The sequence below is a fragment of the Pezoporus occidentalis genome, unplaced genomic scaffold (genome assembly GCF_034315485.1).
Source record: "Pezoporus occidentalis ecotype Australia unplaced genomic scaffold, CSIRO_AGI_Poc_V1 ctg43, whole genome shotgun sequence".
In the NCBI taxonomy this organism is placed as follows: domain Eukaryota; kingdom Metazoa; phylum Chordata; class Aves; order Psittaciformes; family Psittacidae; genus Pezoporus; species Pezoporus occidentalis.
In genome coordinates this window covers 899,481-917,266 of record NW_026915758.1, presented here as the reverse complement: position 1 = coordinate 917,266, position 17,786 = coordinate 899,481, and the positions used below count along the sequence as shown (strand labels likewise).

Here is a 17,786-nt window from a genome sequence, read left to right as displayed (position 1 = left end):
TGTCTTCATACGGGAGGTGCTCCAGTCCCCTGATCATCCTTGTGGCCCTCCTCTGGACTTGTTCCAACAGTTCCATGTTACTTTATTGTAATTAAGATATTATAACAGTCTAAGGGACTGGGGGGATTTTTTTATTTACCTTACACATTTAAATGCAGTCAGTACCAGCATTCTCATTTCCCCTCTTGCTTGTGCAGCCCCTGATGCCTCAGGCTCTTCTGCCTGAACAGAGCTATGGGGCAGTTAATGTAAATAGTGGGGCCATGTAAAAAGAATCAGAACCACAGAATGGTTGAGATTGACAGGGACCTTCAGATGTTCTCTGGTACATTTCCTCTGCTCAAAGCAGGGCCACCCAGAGCTGGTTACCCAGGACCATGTCCAAATGGCTTTTGTGTATCTCCAAAGGGGGAGAATTACGACAATAATGTCATCTCAAAAATGTGCAAAGTAAAGTTGGTATGGATTCTGTGGTGGGTGTAGTGGAGCTTCTCCTACCCAGTTTCCCATTCCACAGTATGTATTTTGTTCATTGGTTCTTACTTTGATTCTTTTTTCCTTCCCTTTGACATACCCAAGGGGAATTTGCTAATCACTGTCTGCCATCTGTGTCAGGAATCTCCTGTGAAGGATACATCATCTTGATAATGATACACTTTACTATGAAGGAAGGCTTCTAAAAGCACACAGTTTGTAGTGAGCAAGTGAGGAAATGGGATCTTTGGTTCTGCTCTTGTCTGGTTTTTAGGCTTTTTTTGTCTTTTAGCATATGTGTAGTATGGAAGGTCTTAGCTAATTGTCTTTGGGAAGAGAGGCCTTTTTCAATAAGAAAAAAGATAGAAAAGTTCTTCAGTTCTTTAGAAAAAGACATCAAAAAATTAAATACCATTGGGATATAAAATTATTCATATCCTCTAAAGACCCATGGCGCCATAGATTTGGTTTCAGTTTGTATCATCACGCTTACTTTTTTTTTTTAAAAACATGCCTAAAATTTACTTGTTATGCTTACCTTAGCAGCAGGAGACTCATCTTCTGTATGTGAAATTCCAGTAACACAAACCAGTTCTACATCAAATACTTTGGCACAGATTCAACCACCAGCACCAATGCCAAGGAAATCACAAATAGTAAGTAGGCAAAATCTGGGGTTTGATTTTATTACATCTTCTGCATTCTGTCAAACACACTGTTGACATAAGAGTGTATCCTGTTATGGAGAAAGTGTGAGAATCATGAAAAATATTAAGCCTGTATCCTGTGTTAAATGTGTGGGTGACTTATACTAAACATTTGGGGAATCTTTGCTTTTCTTGCATTTCCTATATGATATTATGTGATCTTAAATAAAAATAACTTTAAAAAAGAACATCAACAAAAAAAAACAAAGAGAAAACAAAGAAAAGAAATATGGATTCTTTGGTTATGTCCAGATGTGACCAACACAATCCACAGAACATATGATTTGACTTATTCAAGATAGTTAAGCTTCTTAAGCCTCCTGTAGGTGAGCTTGGTGAGTCACTTGTAGATCATATGTAACTTCATTCTTAAACTTCAGTGAAGTAAGTAATAAGGAAGCTTTTGTGCTTACTTTTATAATGGAAGTAGATATAGTTGTTTGCATAGGTAGATCAAATGGCTTCAGACAAGACTAGGTGTCAAGCTGAAACCGAAACAAATTGGCTCTTTGTGCAGTTGGTTCTCTTTGCATCTCTTTGTGATACATTCACTGGGTGACAGGAGAGAAATGTCTTGGTTATGTACACAGAAACCACATCTGACTTGAGACACCCCCAACCAAAAGGTGGTTGAAGGGTGAAGAGGAAGGCTGGAAGTACTGTATATTCTTCTTCTCTGCCTCCCCCAGACGTTATGGTGACTGTTAAAAAAGATACATTGTATTCAGATGGACCCTTGATCTGATTGTGTGGCCTTTTTGTACTCTTATTTATTATTTGTAGACTAGGATCATGGATGGTAACACATATTATTAGTATCAATACCTATATTTTTATACTGGTGTAGGTAAAGGTATGTATTCCCAGATGTCAGTTGAGCTGTATATCGTGTGTGGTTCATCTAGGTCTTTGGTCTCTTTTCCAATTTTATGTTGTTTTCTTGCGTGATAGACATAAAACATCCATGTTCTTGATCATGACAGTATTTCTCTGCAGTAAGCCAATCACAGTATAGAGTCCATACTTTCCAAGATGCTGCATGTGACTGGGTCTGGGCTGTTTCATGCTTTACATTCCATATAGGAGCATGGTTCTGCAGGTAAATAACAAACTGAGAGGTAGGAGATGTGCTGTTCCTGGCTCTGCCATTGTCTTACTAATGGGCTGTAAGGAAAAGAGCTGCCCTCTTCAGTTCTCTCTGTCCCTTCAGCCATCTTTTCCTCAGCCGTGCCTACTGAAATAGTAATTCTCCAGGTGGGACTTCAGTGTTTATGTGCATAGCCTTGCATGTTTGTCTTGAGCTCTAAGAACTCCTATTACATGTTTGTCATCTGATAGTACTGAAAAGCCACAGAGACATTTGGAATTTATCTTGCATTAGTTGGGAGTATGAAATCTGATTTTTTGTCTCCCCCACTCTTGTTCAACCAGGTCACTGTCTTGCGTTGCATCTTAAATAACTTTCATAGTTTAGGTGACAATAAAATTAAGTGGTCTAGGTAGTGTAAATTTTGAGTATGTGTCCCTTTTGCTTACATGCACTGAGGGAATTGTCATACTTTGTGAAGCTGTTGGACCCTGATCACAATTTCTTTTGTGTGTTTTGGGATTCAGGTATGAGCACTGACTCTTCTTTCAACACATCTCTGTGGTTCTGAAACAGTTCATTACCTGGCTTTCTGTATACATGAAAGTTGTAGCTTATTTATCTTCTTTCCTTTTTTGTTTTAGTGGATAAATTGTTTTATTTGTAAGTGAATGGGCAATGCTGACTAGTTTCTAGGAACAGTCGGTGTCTCCACTGTTCAATATTAATTGCACATAACAGGAAGAACAAATCTGACCCTCCAGATAGTTCTAGGCCTTCGGTAGCGTGAATATATGAGACTGAGAAAATCAGCTGGATGATTCTCTTCTGTCATAGGAGAGACAAGTAAGGGAAACCTGGCTCAGTGTGTGTGTGCTAGTTAAGGTGCTTTAGATAAATCAATCTAGCGGAAGCATCTTAGCTGAGATTTAGTGAAGGGCCCCTCAGCTAAAGAGCTTTAGCCAGATCAGTCTAGCTAAAGTACTTCAGCTAAATCATTCCATTTAGCCTTATACTCCAGCCTTTTTTGCTAAGTCTTTACCCTGTTAGGGAATCCAGAGGCCAGCCCAGATTTAGGAAATGAGTGCAGAAATGCTCCTTGAGTAAAGAAAAAGACAACTCTAATTATGCATGCACATGTACTCAGTGGCTTATCTCCTATACAGTGCCTTTGCCCAATAGCTTATTTTTCAGATTGAAATACCTTTTTTTTCTTTTTTTCATTTCTTTTTCCCTAAAGTGTATTTTAGATTTTTAAAACCACATTGAAGATACATGGGAAACTTTCCTGGAAGATTTTAGTCTTCTGGGAATGAGATCTATTTTAATTTCCTTGCCTTCTGAGGAACAAGAAATACCTGTAATTACTGCGCTTTGAAGTTAGTCAGTTTATCACTGTTGTACTGATGTGAAGCTTCTCCCTCTTGACCTAAAAGGTGGTGGGTGATTCAAACTGTAACTTGACTGAGATGGAGCATCTGGCAAAACTGCTGTGATGCAGTACAAGCTGCCAGCTCACAGGGGTGTGCCCACAGACAAAGACAAAGGATATGCCTGGTCTGGGCAGGTCAGGTATTTCATACTAAAATGCAAATGGATGCTTACAGAGGAGCATAACAAACGTGTTACCTCTCTCCTTCCCCATCTTCTCTTGCACCTGTTTGTCTGCATGGTGCAAAGCTCTAGCAAAATGGGACATTAAGTCTGTTGAGCTGTACTGTCCACAGCAGAGTGTTTTGCTGGTGGAAAGAAGTAGACTTTAGTGGAGTTTCTTCTCCCCTTACAAGTGTTTTATGGCTGACCTAACTAGAAGCTCCAACCAGTCTCTGGGGGACTCCAGGATGGTGATGAGGCTTTCATTGCCTTCATTTCCTTATCCCATCTGGAGCCTCTGTCCCAAACACCCACTGTATTAACAGATGGCTCTGGACCTAATAGCACTTATAGCTCTGCTCTGGCATCTTAGGATAGAAAGGAGAGATTGTTGCTGGCTATGGCTGGTCAAATAGGGAAAAGGGTAGACCTGTGGTAGAAAGCTAATTCTCTGCCTCCAGGTCCTGTGCCTCTTCGGTCCTCATGTGGAAACACTGTGTGGGTACCGTTATTGTTGGTCTGAAACAGAGAATGAGAAGGCTGAAAACAAATGCAGCAGCAGTCTGGGTTGCACTGGGAGACGTATGAGATTAGGATGGTGGATGCTGTGATACCAGAGCAAAACAATTTCATCATAGAACATTTCAAACAGAATACAACTAGGATTGGAGTGTCACTGCAGTACTGGAATACTGCAGCTCCTTACTAAACTTTTCTGTTGGAAGAGCTGCTGAACCGCTCCTGTGGCTTGCAGTCTCCTCAAAGCAAAGCATCACAGAGACAGAGGGTTTATACACTGCTGAAATGAGATTAGCAAATTAAGAGGGATCATATCAGCAGATGGTTTAGGCTTCTTTCTGATAATGCAACTGCTGTTACACTTGCTGTGTAGCACTTGAACTTGATCACCCCATCTTCTGAATAAAACTGTACTCACTGCAGTTATTCACTGCAGTGATGTAGAGCTCTGAAGACAGCTTTGGATGAGCAAAAATGGAAGATTGCTGAGGGAAACCTGGACCACGATGGTGGTGCAGTGGTTCCAAAAGGCTTTGGATGCTGCCAAATTCAGCCTGAAACATGAGCACCCAGCATAAAACATGTAGCTGAACTCTAATCTATCAAAAATAATGGTTGGAAGCAGTTCTGAGGCTCTCTTTAGATCAACTCCAAGTCTGTTCTGTATCTTCTGTGCTGTATTATTTACATCTGCTTATTTTTATGTTTCAGTCAAAAACTAAACCCAAAAGAGTAAAAGCAATTTACAACTGTGTAGCAGATAACCCAGATGAGCTAACTTTTTCAGAGGGAGATATTATTGTGGTTGATGGTGAAGAAGACCAGGAGTGGTGGGTGAGTATTCTTTATATTCTAGTACACACTTTGAAAAAATAAATGAAACCTAGAGGCTGACACTGACTTCAGAGGATTCCCCACTGTGTTTCCAAGTAACAAGAAAAGTTTCATCCCATGGAAACGTAATTTCAGAAATATCCTCTGTTAAAAAAAAAATCAAACTTCAGACAAGTTTTGTTTTTTTCTTTTTAGCTTTTCTCATTCAGAAAATCTGATCAGTATTAGTATGGTTCACAATACACAGGGGATTCAGGAAATTTTTTTGGGGTGTCAGCAATTTAAGAATCTGATGCTCCTACAGATGCTGTGCGGTGGGCCTTAGAAGACAGCTTTGTGCTGTCCTAATTCTTCAGCTGAGTGAGACTGAGAAATGGTCTCTTTGAGCTGGAAAACCATCTCAAGTATTTACATTCCAGAGTCTCATCAGCTAAAGTCAAGTCTTGGGTAATTGTTTTGCATGAAAACACTTGCCTTACTCTGGTAGCTAGTGAAGAAGAGATCTTCAGATTGCATCTAAATTGACAGTAGTGCTGTGTAAACACAAATAGACTAATGTAAAATACAAAACTATTGAAGCTTGATCCATCCTTTTACCTTTCAGTGATTGCTAAGAGGGGGAAGCAGAAGCAACTTAAGAGAGGCAGACTGTGGGTTGTGAGGCATTACAGAATGCGCTGAAACGATGCAGCAGTGGTACTGCATTAAGAGGTGTTACTTTCAAAGAACTGGATAAAAGATTTGAATTTGGGGGAAGGAAAATGTCTGTAGCTGAGAAACAAATGCACCCTGTAGGACTGAATTTTCCTGTTTGCAAAAGAAACACACCACTACAGCAGAAGTAATGCAGGGAGAGGCTTGTCGTGCTACAGGCAGGAAGGTCACTGGAATTCACCTTGGTGGTACTGAAATTCCATTTTGAGACTAACTTGAAAAATATCTGGACTCTTTCAGATTGGTCATATTGATGGAGATCCCAGTCGGAAAGGAGCTTTCCCTGTATCATTTGTGCACTTTATTGTTGATTAAATTGCTACTGATAAGTGGAGACATTTCTCATTTCCAGCAGTCACAGGAACAAGTTTTGCTCTATTTCATTTCATCTACCTATCTGCAGACACCTTGCCAGAGCACTGCCCAAGTCCTAGGTACTGTAGCTTACTTTTCTTACTGCCATTGGTCTGGTTTTAGGACTTTTAGAACTTTTTTCTATGTGAAAACCTCTCATGAGCAGTTTACACTTTAAGAAAAACAACTCTTCCTGTATTTTTCAAGGTGAACTGAAAAGCTTTAACAATCAATATCCACGTAAGTGTGTGAGCATCACAACATAATGAATGTTCTCTTCAATGAATTCACTGTAATTTTATTCTGTTTTCTAACATGACAATGCCACGGTTCAGTGTTGCTTCCCCAGTCAAAGAAATGGTGCATCTAATAGGGCAGTGAATTTATCCAATTCTTAATACCATTTGAAGTGTTGGAACCAAAACATGCAAGCTGCTGTGTAATTCTAAATGGGACTCACTCAGCATCTTGCCATACTGGCTGTCATCCAGGATATCAGCAGTTACTGAAGAAACTATTTCAATTGGGTGTCTTTGGCTAGGTAAAAGTAAAAAAGTATTTCAGTTTACCACAGGAAAAATTTCTTTTTTTCAGAATGGATGTAGATATTTGCTTCAAGTTATCTGAACTCTGTGTTAGTCGCTGAACTTCCTAGTTCTAATTTTGTGAGCTTGAGACTGTTTCATTTTACTATGCTGCACGTGAGTAGAACCTGTTTTCTGAATGTTCTTTATGTACGTTACATCCATTTTGGTCATTTAGTGTGACTACTGCTGGTTAACTAAACTATGGCAATATTAGCGAGTTACTACATTAACTCACGGATAGGAAAACTGCACTTCCTGAAATGTATTTTACCTTGATGATGGATTGCAGAGCTTTTCTTACACTTGTCTCATTATAGTGTTGGGACTTTGTTTTTAAATTCTTGAATTTTCTTAATTCATCCAACAATGTGTTCACAGAGGGAACATAGTTGGTGGAACACTTACCCTTGGTCAAGAAGGTATCGGACACCTCACAAGTACACTACATTATCTTCGGGTTTATACAATTTGTGTGCCACTACCTTGCAAACAGTGCTGGTTTGCTAACTCACTCTGTATTTATATAATATACCCACCTATATGGTAGCTACACTGTTGTTAAATTTTTTTTTTACTAATCTGTAAACCAAGGCTAGGCCATGGAGAGTTCCCAGTCAGCTGATGGAATACAAAACACCAGCACACCTCTGATGTCATTTTGACGTTTCTGTCTTGGAAATTGTGCCGGGTTTTGCTTACACTACAGAAGACAACTGGTGGCATAGGACAAGAAAAGTCAGCCTCTGGGTCCATCATGTTCTGTGAATATTTTATCTGTAGATTGATCAAGAGAACTTTGAATTTCTGGCAGATGGTATTGAAATTGGCCATTGCATACTGAACAGTGGAAAATAGGCCACCACCATCCATGCTTGTTTGGGGAACAATCCTGTTGCGTTCGTGCTGGAACAGCAACACTGATCTTACCTTGTATCGCCTTTCCTGAAGGGTACAGTTGGGCAAGAGCCTCACGTGTGTGGGTACAGCCACATACATGCATAACCTCCCTTTCCAAGAGCTGTTGCTGCAGTGTAAATGGGGAACAAACTGGAATGTTTCAGGATATTTTTGTTGCAAGTTGAAGCAAATTAAGTCTGTATTTTCGAAGTTCCCAGTAAAATGATAGAGGAATAGTTTAGCACTACACTTTTACCCACTTCCTGCTACATTCAGTTTGCAACACTATTTTGTATGTTTCTATCCCTGATAGAGTCTAGAGAGTAAATGGGCATATTATTTTGCACAGATCTCCTAATGTACAGTATTTTTAACACAGAATCTTATAGTGTATGTAACAACTTGTCAAGTTAAACAATGATGCAAATTTTCCTGGAGTTCCTAGGAAAAGGAATATTCCCAGAAGAGGAATACACTTCAAAACGTCACCACCTTGTTCACTGGTCACTTAGAAACTAGGAAACTTCTAGACTACAACTTAATAGCACTAATAGTGTGGACAGATAAAACCTGGTGGACCAATAAAGAGCAGCTAAGCAAAATTTATCCCTAGATTTTCCATGTTTCTCAAAGTTTGGTCCTCTGGCAGAGGAAAAAGAAATTCTAGAGCCTGTAGATATCTATTTATAATATAAAATTAAGAATTCTAAGTCCAAGATTTTGGCATATTTCATACAACTTTTCAAATCTGATTAAAATAATGATTGAAAAAAATCTGTTAATAGACAGACTATTAGGTTGCTGTGTTAACTGTTTAAAAAGGAGCAAGTGACACTTAAAATGCAGCTTAGAGTGCTATGAGATGTATAATATTCAATTCAGTTGTTTTTATTTCGTTTAGTTGCAGAGCAACTGTATATATTGTATAACCTAAAATCAACTCTTATTTTCAACGTCCTGGATGCAGTGATTTATAATTAGAGCATGATTAATAAATTTTACTCTTGTTAACCAGTCAAATGTCTGGAAAAATAAAACTACTTTTAAAATCACTTTGGCTGCTTCCCTTCTGTTACTCTGCTTTGATTAGGAAATAGCTTTTCTCAAAGTATCAAATGGGAAATACAAACAGCACTTGAGCAGCAAAATTACATCTTACGCATTTTAGCTGAATGTAGGAACCATCCAGGGAGCAGACCTTAGGTGAAACTAGAGGTTTGAAGTACCAAATGACTTTGCTCTTGTTTTGCTCTATTATCTGGGTTAAGCAGAACTGAAGTCTACATTAACAAAACGTTTTTCAGACAAAGAGATGTGTCAGTTTTATTTTACATTTCTACAATATTGACATTAATATACAAAACATTATTGAGGGGAAAATACCATGTTAAATACAAAATCCTGTCTTGTCCTGGCAACTGAAGGTGGAATGATTTCTTCAAGTTACGTCTGGAGAATGAGAGAGTACCATATGCAAGTTTGCATAGCTCTTGTTTGCACAGGGAGTCTTTTCTGGGACTCTGTAGCTGCAGCCAGTCTGTGGTGTCACGAAGGAGCCCCATTTCCTCCCCACACAAAGGCCTCTTGTGCTACACCATCATGTGCAGCTGAAGAACATCAGGACTTCTCTGACATTAAAACTGAATCAAAGGCTGTAGATAACACTTTGCAAATAGCTTGTGCTTGTTCCTAAAAAAAAAAAACAAACCAAAAGACCCCACCCAAACACACCCATTAACACTTTCTAAAGAACATCTGAATGTCTCAAAACTCATTTACAGCAGAATGTGGCCTTTATGATTCTTTTGGCAGACATGCAAAATGGAGTAGCACAAGTGAGATTTAATTTGATTTCTGTGGTCTGCAGTGACATGTGGGAAGCTGTTTTGAACGAGCTCTTTTGAAATAAGTCAGAGTAGTGAGCTTTCATCAGAGCACCATGCTAGCATTCAGAAAGTCAATCTGTGTGTTCCCCCAGTGCTGGGGGGGTATGCGTCATAGTATAGCATCTTGACAAGGCATTCTACTCTTAAGAAGGGATCACTTCCCTTGCTTGTAAATAGGAATGCACACTCTATTTCTAGACTTGTTACTTGATCACTCCCTGCTCAGTCCCATCTTAAGAGGTTTTTGTCTTTGAAAATACAAATGGAGAATTGTCCTTAGCAGCTACAGTAGCACTCTTCAGATTGCAGAGAGCTTTCTCAGGTGTGTACATTCACTGGCAATTTTATACATTCACTGGCAATTTTAGGGACTGTAGGTATTTTCCCTCTAAGCTGATCACATGCAGTCAGCAAATTCTCCCCAACTCAGCCAGGGCATATTGAGAACTTTTTTTTTTTTTTTTCAATTGAGCAATCCCACTTCTGCCAAAAAGACTTCATCAAGGGCCTTGGGTTTTAGAATCTCCCTTTTCAATCAGAATACTGATACCTAAATTAAATACTGTAAACATGAAGTCTTACCAAACTATTGCACTGATATACCCAGAGGCTGCATTCTTCAGAGGCTGCATCTGTTGTCTTCAAAGCCAGTAAACTTTTTCCTGCTCCCAGACCATCATCGTAGCACACCATCCGTACAATTAAATAGAGAGCATGCCTATGTAACACATCCTGAAACCACGTGGCAAATAAAAGTTACTCTGGAACAGTGCAACGGCTATTTGAGTTTTCCAGCTATTTTGATACTCTCTCTCACAAAAGAATACTTTGGATTTACTCACAGGAGAAAAACATTCGTTGGTAAGCTTAAACTTTTTAATTAAGAGTTTAGTTGAGATATAAAAAAATGGGGGTTTAATGCAACTTTAGCTTTAATTTTTGCTTCCATTTTAGAACTGCATTCATATGTGGACACATTCATTTCCCACCTGTCCTCACTCATTCTGTGTGAGCAGGACAAGCAGGATGCTCTGTACCTCTGGCACAGATGTAACGTAGAACAACTTCTTACTTTTCTGGTACTTTTCCAGACAAGCCCCTGTGCCAGTTCTGGCAAGGGTACCGGAGACAAGGTTAGTTGCTTTAGGATGGTGGTGTGGACTGAGCCACAGCATGGGCCCTGGCTCTTGCAGAGATCTTGTCTGGGAGATCTCTCTGATACAGCTGCAGGGTTTCACACCAGGCCCAACAGTTCCAGTCTTGATCATTCCAAGAAAGGATGGGTTTATGTGCAAGGTCTCTGCAGACCTAGCACACACAAAGCCTTTCTTCTCAAGCCATCTACCCAACTGGTAATACTCATTTGGTTTATTCCAGTCATACCACCTCCAGGGTCTTACAACTTCAACACAGCTCTTTTTGAAACACCTCGTCCCTATCACTAGCTGAAGGGTCTAAAGAAATATCCACTCTTGATACAAATGCTGTAAAAATGGACAGTGAGCTTGACGCCTGCTATGAAACCCTTGAGAAAAACCCTCTATCAGTGCTTCTAAGATCACCTTGTTGAAAAACATCTCCATTCCTGATGCTCCATCACACCACACTGAGAACAGCTGAAGCCAGTAAGTTCCAACTTACTGGAGCAACCCTCCAGTCTCCCTGTTAAAGATGCCAACCAAGTTTTCCCTCCAAATCAGGTGTAAATTTTTAGTTACTTGTTTGGAACTTACTACAGTGTTAATGTATGTGTGCATTATCACTGATAGAGAAAGACAGAATTCTTTAAAGGACACAATTCCCCTGTAAATCCATTTTCTCCTCTTGTTCCATTATTTGGCTATGAGGGGATCTGCAGCTGATAGGGAAATGAGATGGTAGATGGACAAACTGTGCCCTACATGTGCATACATACATATAATATACAAATATACACAAACAATGAGAAGAAGGTCAACGCCTCAGTGCGACTTCTGTAAATGCTTTGCCTTTGGTTTCTAATGCTTGCATCCCTAAACAATACAAATCAGTGAATTATGTATCTCTACATATTTCAGTCACTAATGAAATAATTTCTCAAACGGCTGAAATCCATGAGGAAAAATGTTGTATCCTGCAGTTAATTCTCTTTGGCATCTGAAATAAACAGCTGCCTATTTACCTGCAAAGGCATCTATGCATCACAGAACTTCCACCTTCCCCTGAAGTCATAGAAGACTGAACTCTTTTTATGAAGGCAGAGAAAACGTTTCCACCTTAGAACTCAAGTGGACTAACACACTAAAGAACAACTCAAATGTCAACAGTGACATAGATGCAAGAAAACAGAATTTGGGAAACAGTATGCAATGCAATAAAATGCCAGTGCAAGCTAGCTTAAACACAGATGACTTTATCAGCTTGGGCATGCTTGCAGCTTGAAGATGTAAGAATGATGGATAAAAGTTTTTAAATTACTTATTTGATCTTTATCAGAGTAAAAAGGAATATAAATAATAGCATAACCTATGTTCTTGATGAGAATTAACAATCTGGGAGGGCAGCAAAAACAAAACCCAAAAGAATTCCAGGTTTGAGTAACAATTACTACTTTTCCTATCAGGCATCATTAGAAACAAGTGTTCTATTTTCTTAAGGGACCAAAAGACACATTTTGCTTCAGGGTATTCAGCTGTTGAGCAATGCTATTCACCTTCCTCATACTCAAGGCCTTTATGAACAGGCTTGCTGATGGGCCATGACTTCATAAGGCCAAGTATTTGTGGTATCTAGGGCTCTTGAGGACAACCAGAAGGAAACCACATGGCTGCAATACAAAGCTACACAGCGGCAACTGGAGGGCCCTGGGGAAGAGACCGGATTTTTATTTTTAGCCAAAAAGCTACTTGAAGTGTGCTAAAGGAAAATAAACTACATGTTGGAAATGATGCAAACAAAACATAGGCTTGATCAATAAAGTGGAATCAAGAGGCTTTAATGCTAGAGTGAACTCGCACTCTTGGATTAGGAGTGCAAGGCTGGAACTTTAAAGAGGAAAAAAACTGATATTTTGGGAAAAAAAAACCAAACCAGAAACAAAAGCAAAAAAAAACCTTTGTTTTTTACTTCTCCACACTAACACCAACAGGAGTTGCATTCCTAACAGGCTGAGGAACCCATGGTCTGGGACACCACAGCTGTGCTACCTTTCCATACAAGAGAATGGCAGGACAGTCACAGAGAAAGGAAGATGTGCCAAAAGAGCATAAAGCCTTGTCTGCCTTATGTCCGGTGTTCTATCTCAAAAGGAATGGATTTTTCTCATAAATTCAACCAGGAAAATACAGAGTTCTGAGGAGAACTGACATGATGCAGTGCTGCTGTGAGGGCTTGTTTGTTTGCTTAAATAGATCACCTATCACAGAAATAAATCAATGCACTTCCCAACTCTCACCAAAAAGACAGTTTGTTGCGAATCACTTACATATTGATCAGATGTTGAAACTTTAATGCCGTATTTGGAAACTCCCATAATAAACTCCTCTTCACCTGGAACAAAAGGTAACTTTCCATCTTGCTTTGGAGGGAAACAAACAAAAGCCTTTAGTGCAGACAGAAGAACATGAACAATGAAGATACGTAACAGAAAATGTGTTTATGTGTCCTTCAGTGAAGTCATCAACATCACTAGCCCTGCTCCCATCTTCCTGTGTGGAGCCTGCCTGCCACTCTTCATTTGTCCAATCTCTTAAGCTTATGTAAAATATATTCAGGAGAGGTTTAGACTTGGCATGAGGAAGCATCTGTTTACTGAGAGTGTGGCTGAGCACTGAAACAGGCTTCCTAGAAAGGTGGTCAAGGCCCCAAGCTGGTCAGTGTTTAAAAGGCATTTGGACAATGCCCTTTAACTTCTAGTCAGCCCTGAGGCGGTCAGGCAGCTGGACGAGATGATCACTACGAGTCCCTTCCAACTGAAATTACTCTATTCTGTTCTAAATAGTCCATGATTCTGGAAAGAAATTTATCATCTCGGGGAAGTTTGGCCCTGTGGTCAAATCTGATGGGGTGAAAAATAATGCATGCTCTATCATGCTGTGCTGGGTGACCTATGTTCCACACAGGCCACAATATTGTTATTTGGCTGTAAAAGTAGTTTTGGCATATATTCAGATACTTGAAATGTCAAGGTGCTGCAAGACAAACATATTCTGTGATTTTAAAGATACAAATGATCAGCTATCTAGTGAGAACAACCAGTTATGGCTTTGAGTACAAAAATAAGTACAAGCAACCACAGTTTGGCCAGGATGACCTAAATACTAGTCAGATTCTTTGGTCACAGGTTCATAAGTGGCTGTAAGCAAAAATGACATTTTCCTCTATAGGAAAACTTCTACAGTACTGAGGACATCTGGAGGAGATAATTCTTTCCTGGATACTAGTCCTAACGGTGCTTAAGATAGTATAGCAACTTTCAGTTGGGATACTTGTTCAGTAATGATTCATGGAAGGGCCTTTGCTCTGAGCCTGCTTCTTCAGAACAGCTCTCTGGATGCAATTTCTCCAGTTAATCACTAAGATGGAATTGAGTGTAGCAGCTTTTGAGATTGACAGCTTAATGTTTTCTAAAGTAAGCTGCTTTACTGTAGTAAGTCTAAAATTTACACAGAAAGATGTCACATCACATGATAATATGAAAGAAATACGGCTAAGCTTAAGATGTTCTGACACTATTGGTATTGTCTTTTGTAACCCACTTACCTGTGCAACATCTATGTAATTTATCAAGTCCAGTGGCCCCTCAAGACTTTTGCTCTCATTGTATTTCAGTTTTTCAATGGCACCAACATATTTAACTCTGAATTCTGCACATGTATCAGAATTACTATTGCTTTGTCCTGCAACAAAATAAAGCAAAGCAATTCTGAAGAATTAGAGAACAGCAGTGCTATTCTAATGGGTGTAACAGGGCTAACCTAGTAAATTCTATCATTTTTGCAGACCTACATCAAACACTTAACCCCCTCCCCCCACAGTATGTTAACTCTCTAATGAACTCTCCTGGCCCATGGTGAAGTCAATAGTTTCATATGGATCCATGATACAGCACTGTTTATACTCATTCAAATTGGAGTTAACAACCTTGAATCAGAAAACACAGAAGTTGGTTCTAATGTTCACTATCATTTGTTTTAAATAAACTGCTCTGTTCAACAGTGATGCACTGTGATCTGATGTGGTACCAGCTGCTAGGAAGAAACCAGGACACCTGGTGAGCAAGAACCTGTAAAATCAAATCTTATTTCCATTATTTTAGTCCAAGTGTAAACTTTTAAAAGCAGGAAACACAACTTCCAAAAAGTTATACCAGATTTATCCTGTGTAACAGACTAGTAACTCAACTACTCTTACTCAAGATACTTTACCAAAAAAATGACTTAATCCTAGATGAATCATTAATAATACTTTAAAAGTCTAGAGCTATTCACACATTAGTCAACAGGCTAACAGATTCACTCACAATTAGTAAAATGCATATTTTAACCTTTTCCTTTTTCTCTGCTCTTTTATACAAACACACATAAAATTAATCCTGCTCCATACATAGCTGCTCAAACTCTGATTACATACCTGAACTTTTTGTGGAGTCTGTATCTAGACTAGCCACAGTACTAGACCTGGAAAGTCCCCCAAGACTGGAATCTACAGACTAAGAAAAAACATTAATATCATCAGAAAGTTACTAAGAACATATCAACATTTGGTGTTAGATACCTGCCTCAACTCTTTCTTTTAAATAAGCTAGTATTCATGGTCTAGTTACTTAAAGTAGCACCGCAAAATGGGGAGAAAAAACCAACACCTCTTTCTTTCCTGCACTTATCCTTCTGCCTTAACGTAAATCAAGACTGATACAGATTCAGCAGGAACCCTTCAGAAGTCCGCATGTATTTTGAAAAGAGAAGGAAATAAAAGAAAAAGAAAATGAACCTTCAGGTTATGTCCAGACTTTTCTGGTACTGCATCTTAACTTGAAGGAATTGACAACTACATGCTTGTCACCAATGCTTGAAATAACATAGCAGTGCAAGGGAAGTGAAACGGCACCTTGGAAAATCCAGAATATTCAACTGATCATTCCAAAACCTATCAGACAAAATGGACACATTATTCAAAAAGAAGAATACTTTTTAGAGATACCGAGTAACCAACTAATACTGTAGAACAAACTCATTCTTGGTACCTAGCACCAGGCACCTTCTTAAAGACAATATCACTACAGAACAAATGAACTACTTTTTCCTCCAAATCTTACTATGTGCTGCTACAAAATCCTGTGTCTGTGGGCATTCGAGCATTCATCTCGGAATGCAAGGGCTTTGTAATGGATAGGAGGTTTTAACTCTTATAACACAATCTGAGGAGTAGTGGAAGTAGCGAGTTCTCCCTGTTCGGAACAACAGAGCACTGAACTGTCAGCAGAAGTGCTTCCATAGCAGAGTATATACCACATTCAGCTTACCTTGCTCTTAGTGCTGATCTCACTGCTCTGGGAGCTGCTGCTGCTGTGCCGTTTTTTTCCTTTTCTGAACATTTTTTCATAATTGGATCAAGGAAGATCTTCTAGGAAGGAAAAATAAAAATTAAAGCTGTCAGAGCATCAAGGGAAAGAGTTCCTGGCAAGCACCAGAGTGACTGTGTCCACAGTGGATAAAAACTGGAAACTTGTAAAGAACTCTGAAGATGGAAGTAGGAATGTTCCTCTGCTGCTCTTCATGTGTGACTGGGAAAGTCCCTCCAGCTCTCTGCTAAAACATCCCTGCCCTCATCCATCAAAAATTGCTGCTCCCTAAGTTATAGACTGTGGCATATGCCAGTTTCTAATGCACACAAACATGTATGTAGAAACAAGACAAAATTTAAAATTTATATTCCCACTTAAAAGCATGAGATTAGTTTTATCTGTAACTATAATCAAAGTGCCCTACAAAGTGCATCCAGTGCAAACCCTGCTCCAAGTATTATGTTCCCATTAAAAATAAAACCAACAAACCAAACAACCCCAATTCTGAAGAACTGACTGTAACACTTCTAAGAGCAGCCATTACTACTTAACATGTTCCTGAAAATTAAAGCAAGCAGCATGCTACATTTACTGCCTCAGAACAGAGTTAGAGGGAGTTCTGAGAGTATTCCCAAAGCATTTTTCCTGTGTCTACCCAACTACTTCAATTGCTTCACATAACACTTGGCCAGACAGTGTCAAGAAGCAGGACACTGACTCCCCATCTGGGAGTGCTGAAACCCCATTTCCCAGCTTCTTCAGGAAAGAATATTGTAATTACAAAGCTTTCAGAGATTCTGAGCAGGTAGAAGAAAGAACACACAGGAGAAACACAGCCTCAGCACTGTTCATAACGGCGGTAAGTATGGACGACACACAAGGTGGAGCTGAGATCTGAGATGCCGTGCTGGATTACAGCCCCCAGCCTGCTGCTGTGTTTGCCATTAAACAAACACTGGGTCCCTGGCAGACCAAAAGCCACCCAGCGAGAAGCCTGGGTACCCAGCACAGATGGGGCAGCCCTTTCTGCGGAGCAGCACAGGCACATCTCCCAAGTCTGCCTGCGGCCTCCGAGCATGGCACAACTTAACATAAGCTACCTCAAAATCTCCTTCAGTACATTAGCTAAGGACCTCTTAGCACACGCATCCGGTGCGGCAAGCATCGAGTCCTGCTCCAGCTCAGCTCTGCAGCGCACCCGCGTTTTGCTTATCTCCTCCCTGTTTCTACCTGCAGCCCCAGATGATAACCTGGCGAATTAAGAAAGGGCAAGCCCGCTTCCTACAGACAGGCGAGAGGCAAAGCTCCCGGCGCCGCGGCCGGGGGAAGGCAGGAAGGAGCGCGGCCCCTCCCATAGCGGGCGGCACCGAAAGCCCATTGCCCGCTCGTCCCCCCAGCCTCTTCCCCGGCCCTCCCGCCTTCAGGGAGGCACCGCTGCCGGGACCTCGACGCCCGGAACCTCCTGTACTTCATACCCGACTCGCAGCTGCCCCTCACCTCGCCCCACAGCCCGCGCTCGTCCTCCCACTTCCGGGTCGCCCCGCCCCGCATGCGCGCAAGGCTCTGAGGACAGGAAGCGGAAGGCGAGCG

At 40.3% G+C, this 17,786-nt stretch overlaps 2 protein-coding genes across 13 annotated transcripts in view; one reads left to right on the top strand and one right to left on the bottom strand.

Moving 5' to 3' along the window:
* ASAP2 (ArfGAP with SH3 domain, ankyrin repeat and PH domain 2) overlaps nucleotides 1-8,818 on the top strand; it is a 90,733-nt gene extending 81,915 nt beyond the window's left edge. For 2 of the 3 annotated variants that reach the window (XM_062634538.1, XM_062634536.1), the window contains 3 exons: nucleotides 1,018-1,130; nucleotides 5,092-5,214; nucleotides 6,169-8,818. In XM_062634538.1, coding sequence (XP_062490522.1) covers nucleotides 1,018-1,130; nucleotides 5,092-5,214; nucleotides 6,169-6,243 — 311 coding nt within the window. In that variant the 3' untranslated portion in view covers nucleotides 6,244-8,818. The remainder of the gene's footprint in view (nucleotides 1-1,017; nucleotides 1,131-5,091; nucleotides 5,215-6,168) is intronic. The other variant, XM_062634537.1, reaches the window with a different exon arrangement.
* Nucleotides 8,819-9,076: 258 nt separating this feature from the next.
* ITGB1BP1 (integrin subunit beta 1 binding protein 1) lies at nucleotides 9,077-17,770 on the bottom strand. 10 transcript variants are annotated; one of them, XM_062634548.1, is made up of 7 exons: nucleotides 17,694-17,770; nucleotides 16,155-16,255; nucleotides 15,263-15,341; nucleotides 14,393-14,529; nucleotides 13,116-13,232; nucleotides 10,235-10,384; nucleotides 9,077-9,455 (listed from the first exon to the last, which is right to left on the bottom strand). In XM_062634548.1, the coding sequence occupies exons 2-7, from the start codon at nucleotides 16,224-16,226 to the stop codon at nucleotides 9,384-9,386; spliced, it is 627 nt and encodes a 208-aa protein (XP_062490532.1). In that variant the 5' UTR covers nucleotides 16,227-16,255; nucleotides 17,694-17,770; the 3' UTR covers nucleotides 9,077-9,383. The 10 variants fall into 10 exon arrangements, with proteins under 10 accessions (XP_062490532.1, XP_062490531.1, XP_062490534.1 ...); XM_062634547.1 differs by having other exon boundaries at nucleotides 17,704-17,739; XM_062634550.1 differs by having other exon boundaries at nucleotides 13,116-13,208; nucleotides 17,704-17,735.
* Nucleotides 17,771-17,786: the final 16 nt, after the last annotated feature.

Coding starts and splice junctions, on each gene's coding strand:
- ITGB1BP1 (XM_062634548.1), bottom strand. CDS start 16,226: ATGTTCAGAAAAGGAAAAAAACGGCACAGCAGCAGCAGCTCCCAGAGC. Junction 14,530..15,262: donor AGACTCCACAAAAAGTTCAG/GTATGTAATCAG, acceptor ATTTTGTTGCAG/GACAAAGCAATAGTAATTCT. Junction 10,385..13,115: donor TTTCAACATCTGATCAATAT/GTAAGTGATTCG, acceptor ACGTGGTTTCAG/GATGTGTTACATAGGCATGC.